This window comes from Alligator mississippiensis, chromosome 1 (genome assembly GCF_030867095.1).
Source record: "Alligator mississippiensis isolate rAllMis1 chromosome 1, rAllMis1, whole genome shotgun sequence".
Classification (NCBI taxonomy): domain Eukaryota; kingdom Metazoa; phylum Chordata; order Crocodylia; family Alligatoridae; genus Alligator; species Alligator mississippiensis.
In genome coordinates this window covers 254,234,084-254,252,716 of record NC_081824.1, presented here as the reverse complement: position 1 = coordinate 254,252,716, position 18,633 = coordinate 254,234,084, and the positions used below count along the sequence as shown (strand labels likewise).

At 46.9% G+C, this 18,633-nt stretch overlaps 1 protein-coding gene across 1 annotated transcript in view; it reads left to right on the top strand.

Moving 5' to 3' along the window:
• VTCN1 (V-set domain containing T cell activation inhibitor 1) overlaps window positions 1-11,518 on the top strand; it is a 31,229-nt gene extending 19,711 nt beyond the window's left edge. The window contains exons 3-6 of the mRNA XM_019476526.2: window positions 3,062-3,409; window positions 9,595-9,873; window positions 10,427-10,593; window positions 11,007-11,518. Of these exons, the coding sequence (XP_019332071.1) occupies window positions 3,062-3,409; window positions 9,595-9,873; window positions 10,427-10,548 (749 nt within the window). The 3' untranslated portion in view covers window positions 10,549-10,593; window positions 11,007-11,518. The remainder of the gene's footprint in view (window positions 1-3,061; window positions 3,410-9,594; window positions 9,874-10,426; window positions 10,594-11,006) is intronic.
• Window positions 11,519-18,633: the final 7,115 nt, after the last annotated feature.

Genomic DNA, 18,633 nt, shown 5'->3' with positions numbered 1-18,633 from the left:
TTATTGTCCTTGATGCTCAAAGCTAGTTGGAGTTCAGTTGCAGCCTTGGCTTTCCTGGTCTGCTCCCTACAGGACCGGGCCAATGCAGAATAATCCTCCTTGGAGGTGACTCCCATCCTCCATCCTTTGTAGGCCTTTCTTTTTAGCCTCAGGAGGTCTGCTAGGTCCCTGGAGAGCCAGGGGGGCTGCTGTGCCCTCTTGCTGCCTTTCCTTCAAGATGGAATAGACTTAGTTTGTGCATTGAGGATCGCTCCCTTGAGGAGCAACCACTCTTCTTGAACTCCCCTCTCCCTGTGGTCACAGTCCCTTAGGGCCTCACTGACAAGCCTCCTGAGCTTGTCAAAGTCGGCTTTCCTGAAGTCAAGGACTTGCGTGTTGCTGACCGACTTGCCAGCTTTTCGGCGGATGGTGAAGGTGATCAGCTCGTGGTCGCTGTCACCCAGCTTCCCATCGATCACTAGGTCGCCGACTAGGTCCTCCCCAGTAGCCAGCACCAGGTCGAGCAGCGCTTTGCCTCTCGTTGGCCCATAGACTTCTTGAGTCAGGTAGAGGTCATCCACGCACGAGAGGAAGCTTTGCGACTGCTCAGATTTTGCTGAGCGATCCTCCCATGAGATGTCTGGGTAATTGAAGTCACCCATGACAACCATAGTCCTGGAGCATGCGGCCTCAGCCAGTTCCCGGGCAAACTTCTGGTCAAGCTCAGGACTTTGGGTGGGAGGTCTGTAGTAGACTCCCACCATTGTGTCCCCTGTGCCGTGTTCCCCACGGATTTTAACCCAGAGGGTCTCCAGCCGTCCACCCTGGTCGCCAATGTCGGCTTGCAGGGACGTATAGCTTTCCTTGACATACAAAGCTACACCCCCACCCCTTTTCTCTACACGATCCCTCCTGTACAGGGTATAGCCATCTATCCCCGTGGTCCAGTCATGGGTGGAGTCCCACCAGGTCTCCGTGATCCCTATGACATCATAATTATTTGCATTGAGCTGGAGGATGAGCTCCTCCTGCTTATTCCCCAAGCTCCTGGCATTAGTGTACAGGCAGGCAAGTGTCCCCTGGGGAGCTCCTTCCTTGCCCACAGATTTTACCAGGGCTGGGGCAGGGGTGGGCTCCCTTAAGTGCCTTGAACTGCTGGCTTTGCAAGGATTGCTCAGCAGGCCAGCAGTGGCGGTAGTCTCCCTGTCCCCCAGCAGGCGTAGTTTAAAGCCCGGTGGAGCAGGTCAGCCAGTCTGGCTGAGAAGAGCCTCCTCCCTAGGGGAGAGAGGTGGAGGCCATCTCTTCCCAGCAGCTCACTGCCTCTCTCGCCAAAGAGCAGGCTGTGGTCATGAAAGCCAAAGCCTTCCCGACGACACCAGCGCCGCAGTCTTTGGTTGACCACATGGATCCTCCTCTCCCTCCTCACCCATAGCCTGAGACTGGGAGGATCGACGAGAACACCACCTGTGCCCCCAGACCCTTTAGCCCCGCTCCCAAATCCCTGTAGCACCTCATGACCCAGCTGAGAGCGCTCCGAGCCGTGTCATTGGTGTCCACATGAATAAGGAGCATGGGATAGTGGTCTGTGGGTTTGAGGCGCTTGGGGATCCTCTCCGCAACGTCCCGGATGCGGGCCTCTGGGAAGCAGCAGACTTCCCGGGCTAAGGGGTCGGGGTGGCAGATTGGCCCCTCAGTCCGCCTCAGGAGGGAGTCTCCCACAACAAACACCTTACGTTTTGTCTTGGGGAGAGCAGGGGCGGGAGCTGCAGTTGGGTCCATGTTGCCCGTGGGGGCCGGCAACTCAGCAGGCTCTGCTGGGGCAGCAAGAGGTGCGTACCTGTTGCTCAGCTCTGGCGGGGCAGGGGCCTTGGTGCGGCGGGCCTTAGGGCCCTTGACCATCGTGGTCCATGCCCCTGGCTGGACAGAGCGGGAGGTCCCGGAGTCCTCCTTTGGCGTGGAGGGAGACTGTGATCTACCCTCCGCCTCCCGGGGAAGAAGGGCCTGGCAGTAGGAGTCTATCTCCTGCTCGCAGTCCCTGATGGCACGCAGTCTCTGGACTGTGGCCTGGAGCTCCTCCAGCTGGCGCGCCAGAGACCCCAAAAGGGAGCAGACCCCACAAGGGGAGGTCACCATGCTCCCAGGCCCCAGAGCCTGAAAAAGGGACAGGCAGCCCCCGCAACTGAGAGCCAGGGGCTCCGTCTGCGTGGAGCCCGGAACCAGGGGCTCCGTCTGGGTGGCAGTATGACGAAGAAGACAGAAGTGCTTAATTGTTTGAGACCAGACTCCTGCTCTCTTGCCTTCTGAACCTGCCTTCTTAGTTCCTGGGCAACATCATTCCTGTCGCTTAAATCCAGTCTCCTCACTTCTCTTCTTGTTTCATCCTTGGGCTATAGGCAGTGTGGTTTGGGGGCTTGTAGGTGAGCCAAAGGAAAGAGAGGAGTTTTGTCTTAGAAGGCACAGGACTCTAGTTAGTGACTCACTCTGGGGCACGGGGCTGGAGGCGGATCAGTAGCACCACAGTGCACCACAGTGCACTAGGTGGCGGCACTCTGTCCCCGCCTGCCCCCCAGCCCCCGTCAATCTTGACAGGCAATTGGCATAAGAGACGAGAGCCCCCAGTCCACCCCACGCTTTTCTAAGCAGCTCAGGTGGAGGCAGCAGCTCCTTCCTGCCTCTGGCTGGCACTGCTGCAGACCCCTCCAAGAGTCAGAGTATAATTCGAACCCTATATATATCAGCTGTTTGAAAAGAGAAAGTAAGAAAAAATCTAACCCTCCCCTCAAAAGTAACTGGGCAAAGAAAGATTGTGGGGTTTTGTGATGCTGATAAAAGTTCTTACCTTGTTCTTTTGCTAGACACTGCTATTAAGAATAGAGGGGGATGTCACATAGGCACCCCACAGGTGTTTTGTACAAGTTGTTATTTTTTTTAAACAAAATTAAGAGGTACTCCTGCCTCTGGATTCATTGGTCTCACTCAGCAGAGGCCCATGAGTGCTTCCAGAGTCCTGGCTTGCCGCTACTGTTCTTTGCACCCCGATGTTCTCCTGGCTCTGCCACTGGATCTGTGCTTCTTGTTGCAGGTAGACACTCCATCAGCGTCACTGCTTTGACCTCTGCTGGGAACATTGGAGAGAACAGCATCTTGGGCTGCACATTTGAGCCTGACATCAAACTCAGCAATGTTGTAATTCAGTGGGTAAAGGATGGTGTTGCTGGGCTGGTCCACGAGTACCGAGATGGCAAGGACCAGCTGCACAGCCAGGACGAGACTTTCCAGGGCCGTACGGCAGTCTTTGCAGAGCAGGTGATTAGTGGGAATGCATCCCTGATGCTCAGAGATGTGCAGCTTTCTGATGCTGGCACCTACCGCTGCTCTGTGACCACATCCAAAGGGAATGGAGAGGCAGTGTTGGAGTATAAAACTGGAGGTAAGGAAAACCTGGTGAGGGAAGCTACCTGAAGAGAGATCTTCCAGGGAAACTGTTTTTTGGGGAGGCTCTGGCCAAGGCAGACAGGCATCACCCAAATCAAGCTGTATAGTTCAGCATCGTTACAGCCCCAGCTCCACTCTCAGTGAAGACCATTCACCTTCATCAGCTGTCCCACTCCCAACAGGAGCTGGACAGGACATTTTTACTGAAAGACCATTTGGTTGGGGAAAACTGTCTTCAGTAAAGACTGAGCCCAGGGGCAGATCCAGGGTGGGTGCTGTGGTGCAGCTATACCCCATTTTGATTCCTGCTCCACCCAAACTTTCAAAGCAACTGCCTGGGGTGACAGTGGCATTTCTATTCAGGCAACACTGACGGAGTCAATTGACTTAGTGGCTCATTATAATCTGCCTCATTCCTACTAATCTCTCTCCACTCCACAGGTGTTAATGACCCTCCCTCCTTTTTAATGGTCTTGATGTTCCACTGTTCAAATTATCTTTTCTTGTGTGCTTTAGCTATTTGTTAGCCACTCCTGGTACTGTCTTTCTTCTATTCCACAACTGCCAACGGGTTTTTTTTTAATCTAGTTTAAAACCTTAATTCACATGCGGTAATATTAACTCAGGTATAGAAATGACTGACAGTGAAATATTGAAGGTACTGTCAAGAAGGCTGGATTTTATTTTACAAACCTGAGTAAGATTTAACCATAGTGACTGCAGGACTAATGAAGCAATCTCTTTTAAGTATTTTGAGGTTTTTTGCCTAGTTTTTTTGTATTTTTTAAACTTTATATATAATCTAGCAAATTAGCATACCTTCCAGTAAAGTTACATTTTTTTGCTTTGATTTTAAACTGAATAATGTAGTGCTAGACCTCTGACATTTTAGTAAAGCTTCTAGTTTCTGTTTGACTATTGAAAAATGTTATTTGTGATGAAGTGCCACACCATCAGCACCTCCCTTTTCAAAATCTTAGATCTACCCATGCCTAAATTGTATGCAAAATCTTATGATTTTTAAAGAAAATTTCCAGATGATATATTTTGGGGGGTTGAGAAATTTTCATTTAGGGGAATAATGACATTTTATTTTGAATGTCACTGCCTGGAGCTACTGCGTTCTCATATTATGATTTTTATGTTATGTGGAATAGTAAATACATGATATAGTCCATTTTTTATATTTTAAATTTTTTAAGGGCAGCTACTATATAGCACTGGTTGAAACGTCATCTTTTTTAGATCAAAGTGTCTCTTGTAACGCATGACAATGAAACAGTGATATTCTGTGGGTAGGAAATTAAATATGAGAAAAGGCTGTCAGAGTTTTTCCAGAGATCTCAGAAAGGTTAAGGGACTCTCCTCTCTTTCTACATCTTTGTCCAGGGAGAGGAAATTAGTTTATTGTCCTGCTTTGATTTTTCTCCATGGAGGAGGCATATGTTCATGTTTTTCTCATCTACTTGCTTGACTATGAAATGATTCAGTTTATAATTATTTATAGAATTGGACCATCTGTCTGATACAGTTTTCATAGGAATCCAGGTGGCTGTTTCATAATAATTATTACTTTATTAATTATGGAGAGACAGCATTTTCTCTCCATAATTAAGGTTATAACTAAAGCTGGGTGAGGTAATTATAACAAGCTGTAGCAAATGTAGCTCTTTTTCTGCTTGCAGGTTTTCCAAAAACTTTGATCCTTGCTAATTTGTTCATTATTCAAAATAAGAAATAATGATTTTTAACCCTTGTGCTAATGAGTTGTTGTATCATGACTATTTTTCTCAACTATTCACTATCTGCTCAGTGTAGCTGGTCACTCATCATGGGGTATCATTTCTACTCCATAGTGGATGACTGACATGCTAAAAATAAAAGGAATTAGATGATCAGAACTATCTAAGTCATTTTAAAGAAAGTTATGCAAATCCTTCTGATGTAAACCCATGCATTAGCAAGTAGCTGTGTGAATCTTTGTTATCACAAGTACTTTATTCTATATAAAACTTGTTATAGTCATAAAAATGTTGACAAAAGCCAGTTGCAAGTTAAATGCATACAAATGTTTTCAGAAAGAAAATGGAAAACGATTGCAAGTAGTACTGGGATAATTTGTAGCTTTAAGCATAACACTCATCCCACAGAATTTCTCTCTTTCCATTACTAATTTGATTGTCTTTTTTCCTTCCTAACTTTCTCAGAAATTAGGACAGCTAGCTAGGATTTATTTCTGGTGCCCTCACTTTGCCAGAGAACAGTTTTCAAGTCTGGTTTTGAGTTAATCAAACAGGGCATTTTGAAGACACCTGACTAAAACGACCATGTTTTCAACATCTGGCACGCTTTGGTGACATCTTCAGGCTCATACATAATCTATATAAAAGACAAAAATAAACCTTAAAAATGCATGCAGGGTTGCATCTGCCAAATTCTAGCTTAACAGGCATCATTCTGTGGTAAAGGATATTGTTTCTGTATGTTAGCATTCTGCTGGATCTTACATGAAACACTGCCGTCAGTCTGATCAAAAAATATCCTTGAGTGAGTGTGTCTACGTGTTCATTAATGAGCTGTAGTTACTGAGCATTAAGTTTAGTACGTGGCTAACCAAGTACTAAATCAATGTGCAGTAACTTGCACTACTGTGCAGTAGCAACGGAGCACAGGTTTTTAGTGATGCTTACTGTGCTGGAGCCTAATATTACTGGGCAGTAACTTTTAGCATGGGTTTTGCACAGCATGCTACTATTAGGCGACTGCGCAGTTAGCGTCTCGTGTAGACTTGCCCAGTGTATCCACTTCCATTTGATTTTTCTTTCCTCTTCAAACAGCATTCAGTTCCACAAACTTTGATCCTTGCTAATTTGTTCAGTTTGATCTTCCTTACTGGAGTGTGATCAGTTTGTTCAGTTTGATTTTCCTCATTTGCACACTCAAGCAAAGAAAATAAAATAGAATGCTTGTTTGTACCTCTTTTTGTTCCTAGTGAACACAAAGCAACGAAAAGCCAAGACAAACTGAAACTGTCCTGGTAAGCCTGCTATATATGAGCCAGTTGACCAGGAACGGGGCTTTCAGATGTGTTCATCACTCAGAATTTGATCCAAATTTTAGTTTCTGGATGCTTAATTCTTCCTGTAATGGTTTAGTTGGCCAATACTGAAGATGGATACAATTCCACTGAATTGGGTTTTATTTGCTTAGGTTGTCTCTGAATTTGGTTTATACTGGTCAAAGCTTGTTTTCACTAGAGAATTACATTGCCCATACTTAACTCAATGTGGTTTTTCACCAGCCCCAAGGGATGGCCCTGCTCAGTACGGTATGGGATGGCCAGGGTGAGGGGGAATTGTTACCCTTCATCAATGTAGACCATGTGAAGGAACACCTTGAGAGGCTGGACACCTTCAAGTCAGCTGGCCCAGACATTTTACACCCCAGGGGACTCAAGGAGCTGGCTTGCATCATAGCTCAGCCCTTGGCACGGATCTTCCAGAACTCATGGCACTCTGGTCTTCTTCCAATCTTCGGGCACTACACCTATGTGGTGCCTATCTTCAAGAAAGGGAGGAAAGTAGATCCGGGAAACTAGAGGCCCATCAACCTGACTTCTATCCCAGGGAAGATCTTGGAAAAAATTATCAAAGAGACCATTCTTGACAAACTGGCTGATGGCAACATCCTGAGGGACAGCCAGCACGGGTTTGTTGTGGGTAGGTCTTGCCTGACCAATCTCATCTCCTTCTATGACCAGGTGACCTATCACCTGAACAAGGGAGAAGAGATTGACGTTATATATTTTGATTTAAAAAAAAGCCTTTGATCTGGTGTCCCATGATCACTCAGGGGGCTGGACTCAATGATCTTCCGAGGTCCCTTCCAGCCCTAATGTCTATGAAATCTGTGAACCTGGTCCAATGCATGGCCTCAACACATGTCAGTGGTGTGCTGTGGTTACATCCCTCTGTAAGCACCAGCACCAGCATTGCACTCCACTGGATGTCCAGACAAGCAGTCTGTGGCACCACAAACCCATCTGCAGAGCCACACACCACAGATGCAAGTATTCCCCGCACTGCTACTGTGCAGCACGGGGTGGGGTTTGTGACCCTGTGGAGATCCTGGGGTCAAAAAAGCGCATGCCAAAAAATAAGCAGGGCAGCGTGCACTACTCAAAACCGGAGCCTGGCCTTCTGGAGCTACTGCTCCTGCTACTTGTCCCCAGAAGCAGTGCCACTGCTACTTGTCCCCATCATGCTAAATGCAATGGCTTCTGGTCATGGCTCCCAGAGTACAGCCATGCTTTGCTGATAAGTATGCAGTATCCCCTGGGAGACCCTCTGAAGTCAGCATGAGAATGGTGAAGAAACACATCAGACTTCCATAGCTTTCACAATTTGAGCCCTCCTTTCCTTTCTTTCCCTAGCTCCCTTCCAAAAATTGCTGATTTCTTCAGGCGCTGTTCTTCCAAAATCACCACGGGCCCTGAAACCACCCGCTCTTAAAAATGTCTCTGGCGCAACCACTTGGGACTCAGTTAGAAGCTGCTTCCATGGCTTACCTTGGAGACATACCCATGAAACCTTTCCTGATCTCTCTGGAACAGGGAGATTGCATAACTCTCCAGTGAGGAAGACAGCTTATCAGAGAGCTTACCCTGGCCCTGCAGAGCCCAAGCAGGTACATAGCAAAAGCTCCTAGCAAGTTCCCTGAGAAGCTGGCCACTGCTGCCTGGTATGGGCTAGTGGGGAACCCAGTTTGGGTCAGTTTGGGAATCCCCATTCCTGGTGTGGGGAGAGATCTGTGATGCCATAAATAAAACGCTGCAGGAGAGGGAGAGAGGGAGAGAGAAGGAGAAAGAGAGAGGAAGGAAGAGAGCGTAAGCATATCTTTAGAATGTCAATTTCCTATTTTTATTCAATTTTATCCTATTTTTATTCCTATTATTCTCTCCCTCGTTGCTATGTGAAAAACTTTCACAAATGGGAAATGAGGCAATTGAGTCTACAGAAATACACTCCCCTCTAGCCATTCCCTTGTAGTGATCTTTCTTAAGCGTTACTTATAGCAATGGTAGAAAAGGATGCCAGGCAAAAGTAGTTGTGTGGCATTTTCAAAAGTCCTGAGTTTAGCAGTGTAAACCATCCTGGTCCTTGCGGTTCTCACTGTAGTTGTGAATGCCCACTCCTCCCCTGCCTCTTTATTCTTGTGGAATGCCATTTTCTTGAGGTTTTATTTTTAAAAGGAAGTTCAACACGATAAAGGCCTTTGCGGACACTTTGCTACACAAAATGCTGAGTATTATCATGCTTTCTAATTAAATCACATTCTTGGCTACCTTAACCTCCTCAGAAGGTTTTCTCTGATGTGAGAAATTTCAGGTGTGTGTTGTTTCGGCACAGAACAGCCATATTTGAGAACGTTTCATGTTAGCCAGAGAAAGCCCATCTCAAACGCAGCCAGGTGATAGAACTGCCTTTTCTCCATTTTTCAGTGCTGGGAGAGACCCTAGTGTACAGGACAGTTTCTGGTAAGGTAGGTTACTTCTGGAGTTGTTCGGCATGGACGTTAAACCTCTGGGGGTTTCCTCAGACCTTGGCACTATGATCCCGGTTTGTAGGTTACAAGTTCCTTGAACATTTGCAATCAGGACTCGTAGACCAATGCTGCTACAACCTGGATACCTTGAACATATGCAGACAGCCAATCTGTGAGACACTGAGTCTTTGATTTTTTTTCCTTCCATGGGAGCTCAGGTAGTTAGTTTCTCCTCTTACACAAGGTGCCTGGTCTCACAGGATCATGCTGTAACTGGTAAAATCTGTTGTTCAGGGAGCTTGCAGGTAACCCCAAGTGGCTCGTTATCTTGCAGGGAGCTTGCAGGTAACCCCAAGCTGCTTCATTTCAAGGTCCTGTATGATGCTCTGTACACAGACCTGCATACATTTAGCTGTAGGGAACTCTGCCAGGTGTGGAAGGATGGGGGCTGGTATTTGAACTTCCAGTTTCTGGAAGATTAGGTGAAGTATTTAGATGCTGGAGCAACAGGAATTCTAGAAATATTAGGTTACAGTAGATGGGGGGGGGGAACAGGCATTTCCCACCTGACACTTAGACAGGTTGGTGCTCTTCTCCCATCCCATCCTCTTCTGTCTGGCTTTGTTTTCCCTGCAGCCTTCAGCACTCCAGAGGTGCATGTGGATTACAACAGCAGTTGGGAGACCCTGCGGTGCGAGGCACCCCGGTGGTTCCCTCAACCGGTGGTTATGTGGACCTCACCCAATGTCACGGGGAACAACCTCTCTGAGGTTGTCAACACCAGCTTCAAGCTGAACTCAGAGAATGTGACTATGAAGGTGGTGTCCTTTCTGCACAACATCACCGCTAATACCACCTACACCTGTGTAATCAAGAATGACATCGCCAAAGCCACGGGGGACATCCAAGTGACAGGTACATGCCAGCCTGCCTCAGATTGGAGCTTGAGGTTAATGTTACCTGGAAAGTTAACCCTGTCCCTCCTGCTGCAGGGTAGGATGCTGGGGGGGTTGGGGGGTGTGGAATGGACAAATTATAGCTGAAAACAACCTGTGTCTTTTTTATCCAAAATTTTGAAATTTGACATTTTGAGTAGCTCTACACGAGAACTTCCTTTCACCACCGAACAAGGAGTTGGCTGCCATATTCCATCTGCCCAGCACTAGCCGATCCCTTTGGTTTTGCCATGGTCTGGATCTACAGACCTCAGTGTTGTTATGAAGACCTATAAATGTCAACCTTGGATAAGTGTTCTTGTTGTCCATGCTAAGGGCTGTGAATCTGCCCCAGTGGGATGTTCCCAGCAGCATGTCTCCAGAGTGGGAAGCAGCTCCCACCTTTAATGATGGAAACTGGGAGGGGGAAAAGGAAAACATGGGCATTGGTCTTCCTCTTCCTGGAAACTGACCTGTGAGCGAGGTGTCCATACCTCTCACGCTAGCAATTTGTCCTTGCTCTTACTTTGCAGTTTCCAATGTCACAAAGAAGATAAAAGTGCAGCTTATAAACCTGAACATGGCATCAGCTTCCTCATCTCCTCCTGCCCTTCATTGGTTGCTTCTTCCCTTCCTGTTCTTGTTGTCTTTGTAATACTGACCTGCCAGGAAGAAGTGCACAGAGGAGATACAAGTGGAAGTAAGGACATGAGGAGAGGTGTGGGGGGAGGATGGACAGGATTGTAGAGCTGATGTGCTCCCTTGTTGGGTGGTATAAACTCTACACCAGACACTGTGCCTCCCTGTAACCATTGTCTGGCCAATATCTGTGGTGACAGTGGTGGCAGACATTGCACTAGTAGCAGGCAGATGCTTGGAGGGGATACATGCAGGAGGGGTCTTAAATGCTCAGCGCTAACCTGAGCTGTCCAGGTGGCAGCCTATGGAGAAGAATGATGTGGACAGTCCCTGAAAGCAGATGCCACTGCCCGACTGCCTAGCCCCACAGACACATCTGTATCATTCCCGCCACCCTACAAGGATCATAGTCGGCATAGCAGGGGACAGCACACATAAGCTACTAAACCAGAGCCTTTTCCTGTCTCCCCACAGGACAGACACCACATTGCACCTGCCTTCTCTCTTGGACTGGAGACCTGCTACAGCTACCTGCAGCCCTTGGGGCCAGGTGGCAGTCCTGATTCGAAGTTCCTCCTCCTGCTGCTCAGTTTGCTTTGCTGCTGCTGCCGGTTCTGTTTGCCCCTGGCCATGGGGGAGCTACTGGCTTCTGTGCATCCCTGGCCTGTTTTTTACATACTTGCTCTCTGGCATCTGAAAGGTGAGGAATTCCACCAAGACAAGTTAGTGGACGGAGTTGTGACCAGGGGCACTGGATGCATTTCCTTGCTTAGAATAACTCCATGCTCCAAACTGGTGGGGAATGTTCTCTCCATGGTCCCACCTGGAGAAAAGGTTTTCCACGTTGGATCCGATCATCAGTCCCTCAAATTCAGGACTCTAGCAGAGTAAGCAAATTTTATATTCTTTTCTCTTAAAATGGCCAATTTTATTTGCTTGCCCATTCTTCCCTGATCTCTTGTAATTCTGTGGATGTGCCAATAAAAGAGATAAAGAAAACTGGTTGGCAATTTACTTGGACCTTTAAAAGGCTTCTACACCTTTTAGGCACTCTATCATTGTGATATGAGAGGCAAAATTGTTAGGAAGCTGGCTAAGACATGGACAACAGACTGAGAATTAATAAGGGATTTTCTTCACGGCAAAGGGGTACTGAAAGGATGTCATAAGCCTTCATACTAGGAATAGCAATGTTTTTATATATTGTTTTAATACATGAACATGTACTTTATCTCCTCTTGCCCTTCACTGGATGCTTCTATCCTTTATGAACACACATACATATAATGTAATGTAATGTATCAGCTGTTAATTCTCTCTCTATGTATGTACACCTATGAAATACACACAGTTTTAAGGAAAAGACCTGGAAAAAGGAAGCAAGTAAAATCTTCACAAGACATGAAAAGTGAGCATAGAAAGAGAAGGAGAATAGTATTAACACCCTTGTAAAAAGAGAGAAGGTGGGCAAGTTCTCAGGTTCATAGTGGGATTCTTACTCAAAGCAGGTGAGAGACAGAAGTCCGTCTGAGAGTAGCCCAGGGATCAGGCCACTTGCTCAACTGGGATGTGAGAGACCTTTCTTCAAGTCTCTGCTCTGCCTGATTAAGAACACGAGGTTGAACCCAAGGTGTCTCCCACATGCCTAGTGAAATCCCTAACAATTAGGCAATTCTGAGCTGTCTCGCTTTTATTTTGTCTCAAAAAAATTCCAAAAGACTTTGACTCATTCTTCACTGAAATAAAAACAAAGGCTGAAATCCTGAAATGCTTTGTGAAGTGGGAGCCTGGTTTCCACCCAGTGCAAGGCACAGATAGATGATAAGTGTGATTAGCACCCTGGAAAAGCTCTCAGATGAATGGAGCCCACAAGCACTCAGATTGTTTAACCTGACAAGACCAAAGTGTATTACATGAGATGGTACAGACACAGTAGACTGGGAAACTTCTACTCACCCTGTCTCATAATGCAAGAATCAAGGAACGTCCACGGTGAAAGGTGGCAAATGTAATACTGAGAAAGGAGTTGCACTGTGGAATTCCTCTAGAAAAAAATATCAAGGGCAGAATTTGCAGGAGTAAAAAAGTTGACTAGTTATATAAAAAACAAGAATATTACATAATTCCTAATAAGGCACTGAACTAGCTACAAATATTGACCAAAGTATTCTTCAGCTAATTTACTCATTCAGTAATGGTATTAACACTTGGCAAATTGGTCTACCAGTAACACGCATGCCCACAAATTCTTTTCTTGGTCATGCGATTATCCAGGCCGCTGAAGAACCTGCTTTATTAGGTGTTCAGAAATCTTTGAGAGTAAATCGTGGGTGTGGACTGTATGCTGAACCAAAGTGCGTTTCCTTTCTCCTTCCTGACCTACAAGGCATCAATGGGTTCTTAATCAGGTGGTCCTTAAAAAATGGAGATCCGTCTCCATGTAACTCTTCTCAAGCTGCATTCTCTCCAGAGGATCCCTCAGTGGGGTCTCCTGCCCAACCCATCTGGCATTTGACTCAAAGGAGCCAGTGGGAGGCTGAAGGCTGTGTGTCCAGGGGGCAGTGGTCTTTACATTGAATTGAACTTGCATGGCTGCTTCTGTCTCTTGCAAATGTTAATTGAGAAATATTATCAGTCTGGCCAACAAATAGCATCTCACCTTGTTTATCGATATAAATATGCTTGTTGCTGAGAGAGTCTGGGGCAACCAGTATCTTCTCTAACCCTGGACTGAAGATTGCAGGGGAAAACATGAGACCCTGGTGCTCGGTGACAGCTCTTCCTGAGAGTCAATAAAAAGGGACTCTAAAGCATTCCCTGAGTCCCTTTGACAGTATCAAGCCTTTGGGGGAAAAAAAGTGTCCTGGAAGCACACATCGGGCAGTGGAACCTGAATTTGGGCTGTCTGTTGAAGGTGGAGGAACTATTTGCAATGTTCCCTAGAAGCCATCCCCATGCCTAGGGAGACTGGGTTTTACTGACTCTTTGTAAGGGCCAGCTTTACTAGTTCAGAAGCTGGGGGCGGAAAAAGGAGTTGAAAACAATTCTGCAGGTTTCATTGGGAATCAAACTCTGGCTTACCCTCCAGTCCCACTCTAAAGGCATGAAAGCCTAACCAACCACCACTCCTCAAGGAGGAAGTGTTATTCAGGATGAAGGATAAGCACAGGATAGCTAAGTGCTTCAAAGACTGTCTCTTGTGCAAGCACAAATGTAGATGTCTTCATCCTGTAGGAAGTGGCCTGGATATCCCAGTCTCAGTGCAACAAGAAATCATTGACAAGAGAAAGAAATGGCTGAACTGCAAGACAACTGGCTTCTTTTCTGAAAAGCCTATGCTGTCCATCTGCACTTCTGGCTTTAATACAGTAGGAAGGGACAGGCAGTACTTCCTATTATTGCACTTCCTATTAGAAGGCCATCTTCAGTTGCTTAAAACTTTGCTAAACATTAACAGTATGGGTTGAAAAGTTCCCTGGCAGGTGCCTGCCTCAGACCCAGCGTGTCTTGCTTTTTAACTGTTCAGCAAAAGTGGTTGGAGAAAATAAATATTGTGTGCATCACTTACTTTCTGAGTAAGGATAGTTCAGCACTAGAAGAGATGATCAAGAGAGATTGTGGACTGTCCTTCCTGGGTAGTTTTTAAGAACAGGTTAGACAAACCTGTGTCAGGAATGATTTAGGTATAGTTGATCTTGCCTGGGGGGAGGGGGGAAGGAGGAAAGACAGGGAGGCGGGGAGGGCTGGACTAGATGACCTCTGGAGGACTCTTCCAAGCCTATTTTCTATGATTCTTTTTTTATCATATTCAAATTTTGACCCTCAGAAAGACTCTGGCATCTGCCACTTCGGAGCAGATGTATCAGGACTCTGCCCTGCACTGTCCCTATGAAAATCCTCCCACATCTGACAAAGTTGTAGATCCTTAAAAAAAAATCCCAATTTGTTCATGCTTGAAAGAAAACTTAATATTTTTGACAAATCCACCGCAATCACGATAAGGGTTATAACCCCCCCCCCCCCCCCCCCCCCCCACAAAGAAACCAACCAGTGCATCTTCAGAGCAGGGTTTGAAAAGCATGCAATAAATAAGGCCTGGAGCCACCCATGCTAAACAACCATAAGCTAAGCACTGAACAATTGCTTATTATGTGAACAGGGTTCACTCTGGGTACCATGTAAGGTAGGGCAACCAATAGAAAACATAGCTTATTATCATGTAACTAAAGATTGTTTTAATGAATGCACAAGGGAGCTAAAGGGTCCTATGCAGCCTTAATTCTGGCTGTGTTAATTTGTGATTACATGGATTTTGCAACCTTAATCACATTATTTTCAGTTAGGGAGGCATTTTTGCAATCTTATTTATTAAATGGTCCGGGCCAGAAGGGAGTGGCAAGTAAATTTGGGGTAGAAGGTCTATGAAATAGTGTCCTGTTCAGGTCCAGTTGTGCAGAATGGATTGGTATGGTATACCTCTATGAACAGTGCAGCGATGCATCCACATCCAGCACATGAGACCAAGCCACTTGGCCTAGAAACCAGAACCTCAGGACATAGGATGCAAACCCAAATGAGCAGCTGGTGAGCTTGCTAGTGCCAGCAGGTGTGCTAGGACTTGAAAGTTTAATATCCTTCTTTTCATTGCACACAGACCAGGACGGGGTCAGGCAGCAGTTTGTTGGGTTTTTTATTAAGCTAATTTGTAATACATGGATAAAAGGAACTGGGTGCTCAGGGCTTGTGTGCTCTAGATGGAGTTCTCAGCATGGTCCAGTCCAGTGATGACCAACCTTTTTGGCAGATGTGCCACAAATTAGCCCCACACCCTCCCCAAGTGCCCCTTCACTTGTCTTCCTCTGCTGCTCTGCCTTCTGCTCCCAGTCCTGTGCCCCCTGCCTTGTCTGCTGCTCTGCTTTCTGTTTCCTTCCCTATGCTCCCTCCTTGATGTGCTGCTTTGCTTTCTGCTCCCAGCCCTATCTGCTGCTGCGTCCAATCTGCCTCATGCCACACACAGAGGCTGCCCGCGCCACTTCTGACACCTGTGCTGCAGGTTGACCACCCCGGGGCCAGTCCACTCAGCTCTTCTGAAACTTGTAAGCACATCCATCAAGAAATATCGGGGAGCTGTTGCCACAGCTATCAGACTGAGGTAAACGAGATACATTTTTGGAAGCTTATTAGGATGCTGCAAAATGTTACCGTGTACCTGATATAGTCCAGAACTATCAGAGAAAAGCCTTTAAATGAAATGCCTTTGTTCATTGGCGTTTTGAACTGGATTTTCTAAGCTCTTAGAAGAACACTGAAAATTGTCTAGTGAAGTTCTTAAAACAACCCATCTTGAAATGGTCTTCTGAGAGGTGCTGCTGCTTCGTGGCTTGTATACGATACTAGAGAACTGCTGAGTACAGACAGGATTCTTCAACAAGTTGTGCCCTGAAAGAACGGGCAGCTCCTTAACATGTGTAAGCCTGTAAACATTTCTGAGAGGACCTCTGCTGCTACATTGAGGGTTATTCAAAACCAGACGGTTAAAGCAACTGACAGAGGATTACCTTCCCCACATGCACACAAGTGGGGAAGCAGGATCTATAGAAGCCAAAGAATAACACATTCAAGTGACTAAACAGTTTTTTGCTCAAGACTGTATTCTTTTGGTACAAGTAACAAGCTTGCCAGGTTATGATGGCTTGCACCTAGTTTTTTTAGTTCTATGATCAAGTCACTTTCATTCATGCAGACAAAGACTAAAATTTTCCCCTTGTTTTTGGTGCTCCACCTTTGAATCTAAAATCTGTCAAACCCTAAGGGTAGTATGTTGGCTGCCTCAGTCTTGCCTGGACAAAAAATGAGAGCAGAATTTCCTTGGGGCCTCAAGCTTTTCTTTCCTCCATAGTAAGTGAAATTTAAGCTACTGCTTGTACAGTTCTCTACCACGATTTGATGGCCTACAAAGGACCCCTCCATCAGTATCCCATTTTGTGCTTTATCATACAGAACATTATTCATAAGCTTCATAAATCTTTCACATTATTATATAAAATCACTGCAAAACGTATTCCTTTTATATTTCTTGACACACTGCATCTGTTGTATGGTTAAGTGCTCTTAGTATGTTAAAGGATCAATCTTGGGAGAGAGTGTAAAGCTTTGCCTACAGAGAAAAGTTACCATGAAGTGAGTGATGTACAAATTCACTTTGCTGTAAAGCACAAGGTAATTAAATTAACTCCACTTGTTGTATGCGAAGAGCATGCACACACAGTCAGTGTGGAGTAGATAGCGCAGTGGTTCTCGACCTTTCCAGCCTCAAGGCCCCCTCCGTAACTTGTCTGAATTTTGCAGAAACCCAGTTGAAAACATTGAGTTAAGATCTAAATTCAGAAAAGATGTGGAGCTGGAGAGGGGCCTTGAGGCTAAAAGCTGAAAATCAAGTCATCTGGCTGGTGCTGCTTATGGGCAGTGGGGGAAGGACCTCACCCTGCTGTGGCCTGATCTTTCCATTGTCTGCCCCCTGCCAACCCCTGGTCTGTACCTTGGGGCAAGAGCAGTCCCCGCTGCTGAGGCTGTTCCTGCAGGGTCTCACATGACAGTGAACACCCCACAGGCCCTCCAGCTAGCCCCGGAATTGTAGGAGTGGAGGGGATGAGCGGGACCACAAAGCAGGGTTCTGTGTCCGCTCATCCTCTCACAGCAGAGGGCACTGTTGGGAACACAGCAGGGTGCTGGCACATGGGCTGGCTAGGGGCAGGAAAAGCAGTAGCAGTAGTAGTCCTTAGAGCAAGGGTGGGCAAAATGCGGCCTGCGGGCCAGATCCGGCCCGCGGGGCCCCTAAAAAAATTTAGAAAATTAGTATTTATCTGCCCCTGGCTGTCTGTCATGCAGCCCTTGATGGCTTGCCAACACTCAGTAAGTGGCCCTCTGCCCAAAATAATTGCCCGCCCCTGCCTTAGAGGAACAGCTGCAGGGGAGCACCTGCAGGGTGTTGGACAGGAGAGGAGAGCACTGAGAGGGGGAATCTCAATGTGCTTCTGTACTTTGGCACCCCTTTGGGCATCACTGAGCTAATGCCTGAAAGTTCACACCACAACTTAATTTGCAGCAGCTTCCCCACATAGACAAACCCATACTGACTTAGGTTTCACCAGGTATTTAGACCACAAGTGCCATCATGTGGCCATTTTACAAATCATACCTGGCTGACATTTTTACCTTCCATTACCACTCATTAAATAACTTCTGGGCACTTGTAGCAGGTCTGGCACCAGGGTAACAAAATCAGCCCCTGGCAGCCACCTGACCCCCACCTTGCTTGTCCCCTTTGGCCTTAGCAGAGTCCCACCCTGTCATCTCTCCTGCCATGCCTTGATGTTATGAGTGGACAGGGAGGCTGCCCCTAGAGGGCAGGGGGCTTGGGGTCTTAGGCCCTTGTCTGGGCTGAGGGCTTCTGGCCTTGACACACTTTTCTCTAGCTGTTTCTCCACCTGAGGTCCACTATATCAGGACCCTAGGCTGCCAGTCCCCAGCTCACCTTGCCCTTTGTGGGCTCTGTGTCCCTCAGCCCCCTTGGTCTCGCCCCTCATGGGCTCTGGGCCCCTTGCAGCCTGCAGGGTCAGACTGCCTCCTTGCCTCAGGCCCTTGGCGTATATGCCCCTCTCTGGGTCATCTGATCCACCACTTCCACCCCAAGCCTGTCAATCACAGGCTACACTGTGCTTGCGGTACCTAGGGTAGGTGGCTATTTGATTAAAAAGCCCTCTGCCTTCATCAGTTCCTCCAGGTGTTGGCGCCAGCCAGCTGCGCTCTGACTCCCTCTTGCCTCCAGTAATGGGGTAGGGGCCCCAATTACAGTGCTCAAGGCCTCATCTTTTCGCCAGATACAGGAGCAAAAAGCTAAGGCAGGCTTCACAGAATGTGCCAGCAATCTCACAGCAACTCTCTGCACCTAGACAGAAGTCAGCTCTACACAGGATTCCCAGTTTTGCTGTCTAGTCTCTGTGCAGCTTCTCCTGGACCTCTCCTTTGTAGGAGAGGAACATTTGTGGGAACACAAAGGGACTGTAGGCTCTGTTCCTTGTGCTTCCTTCCCCCTCCATCA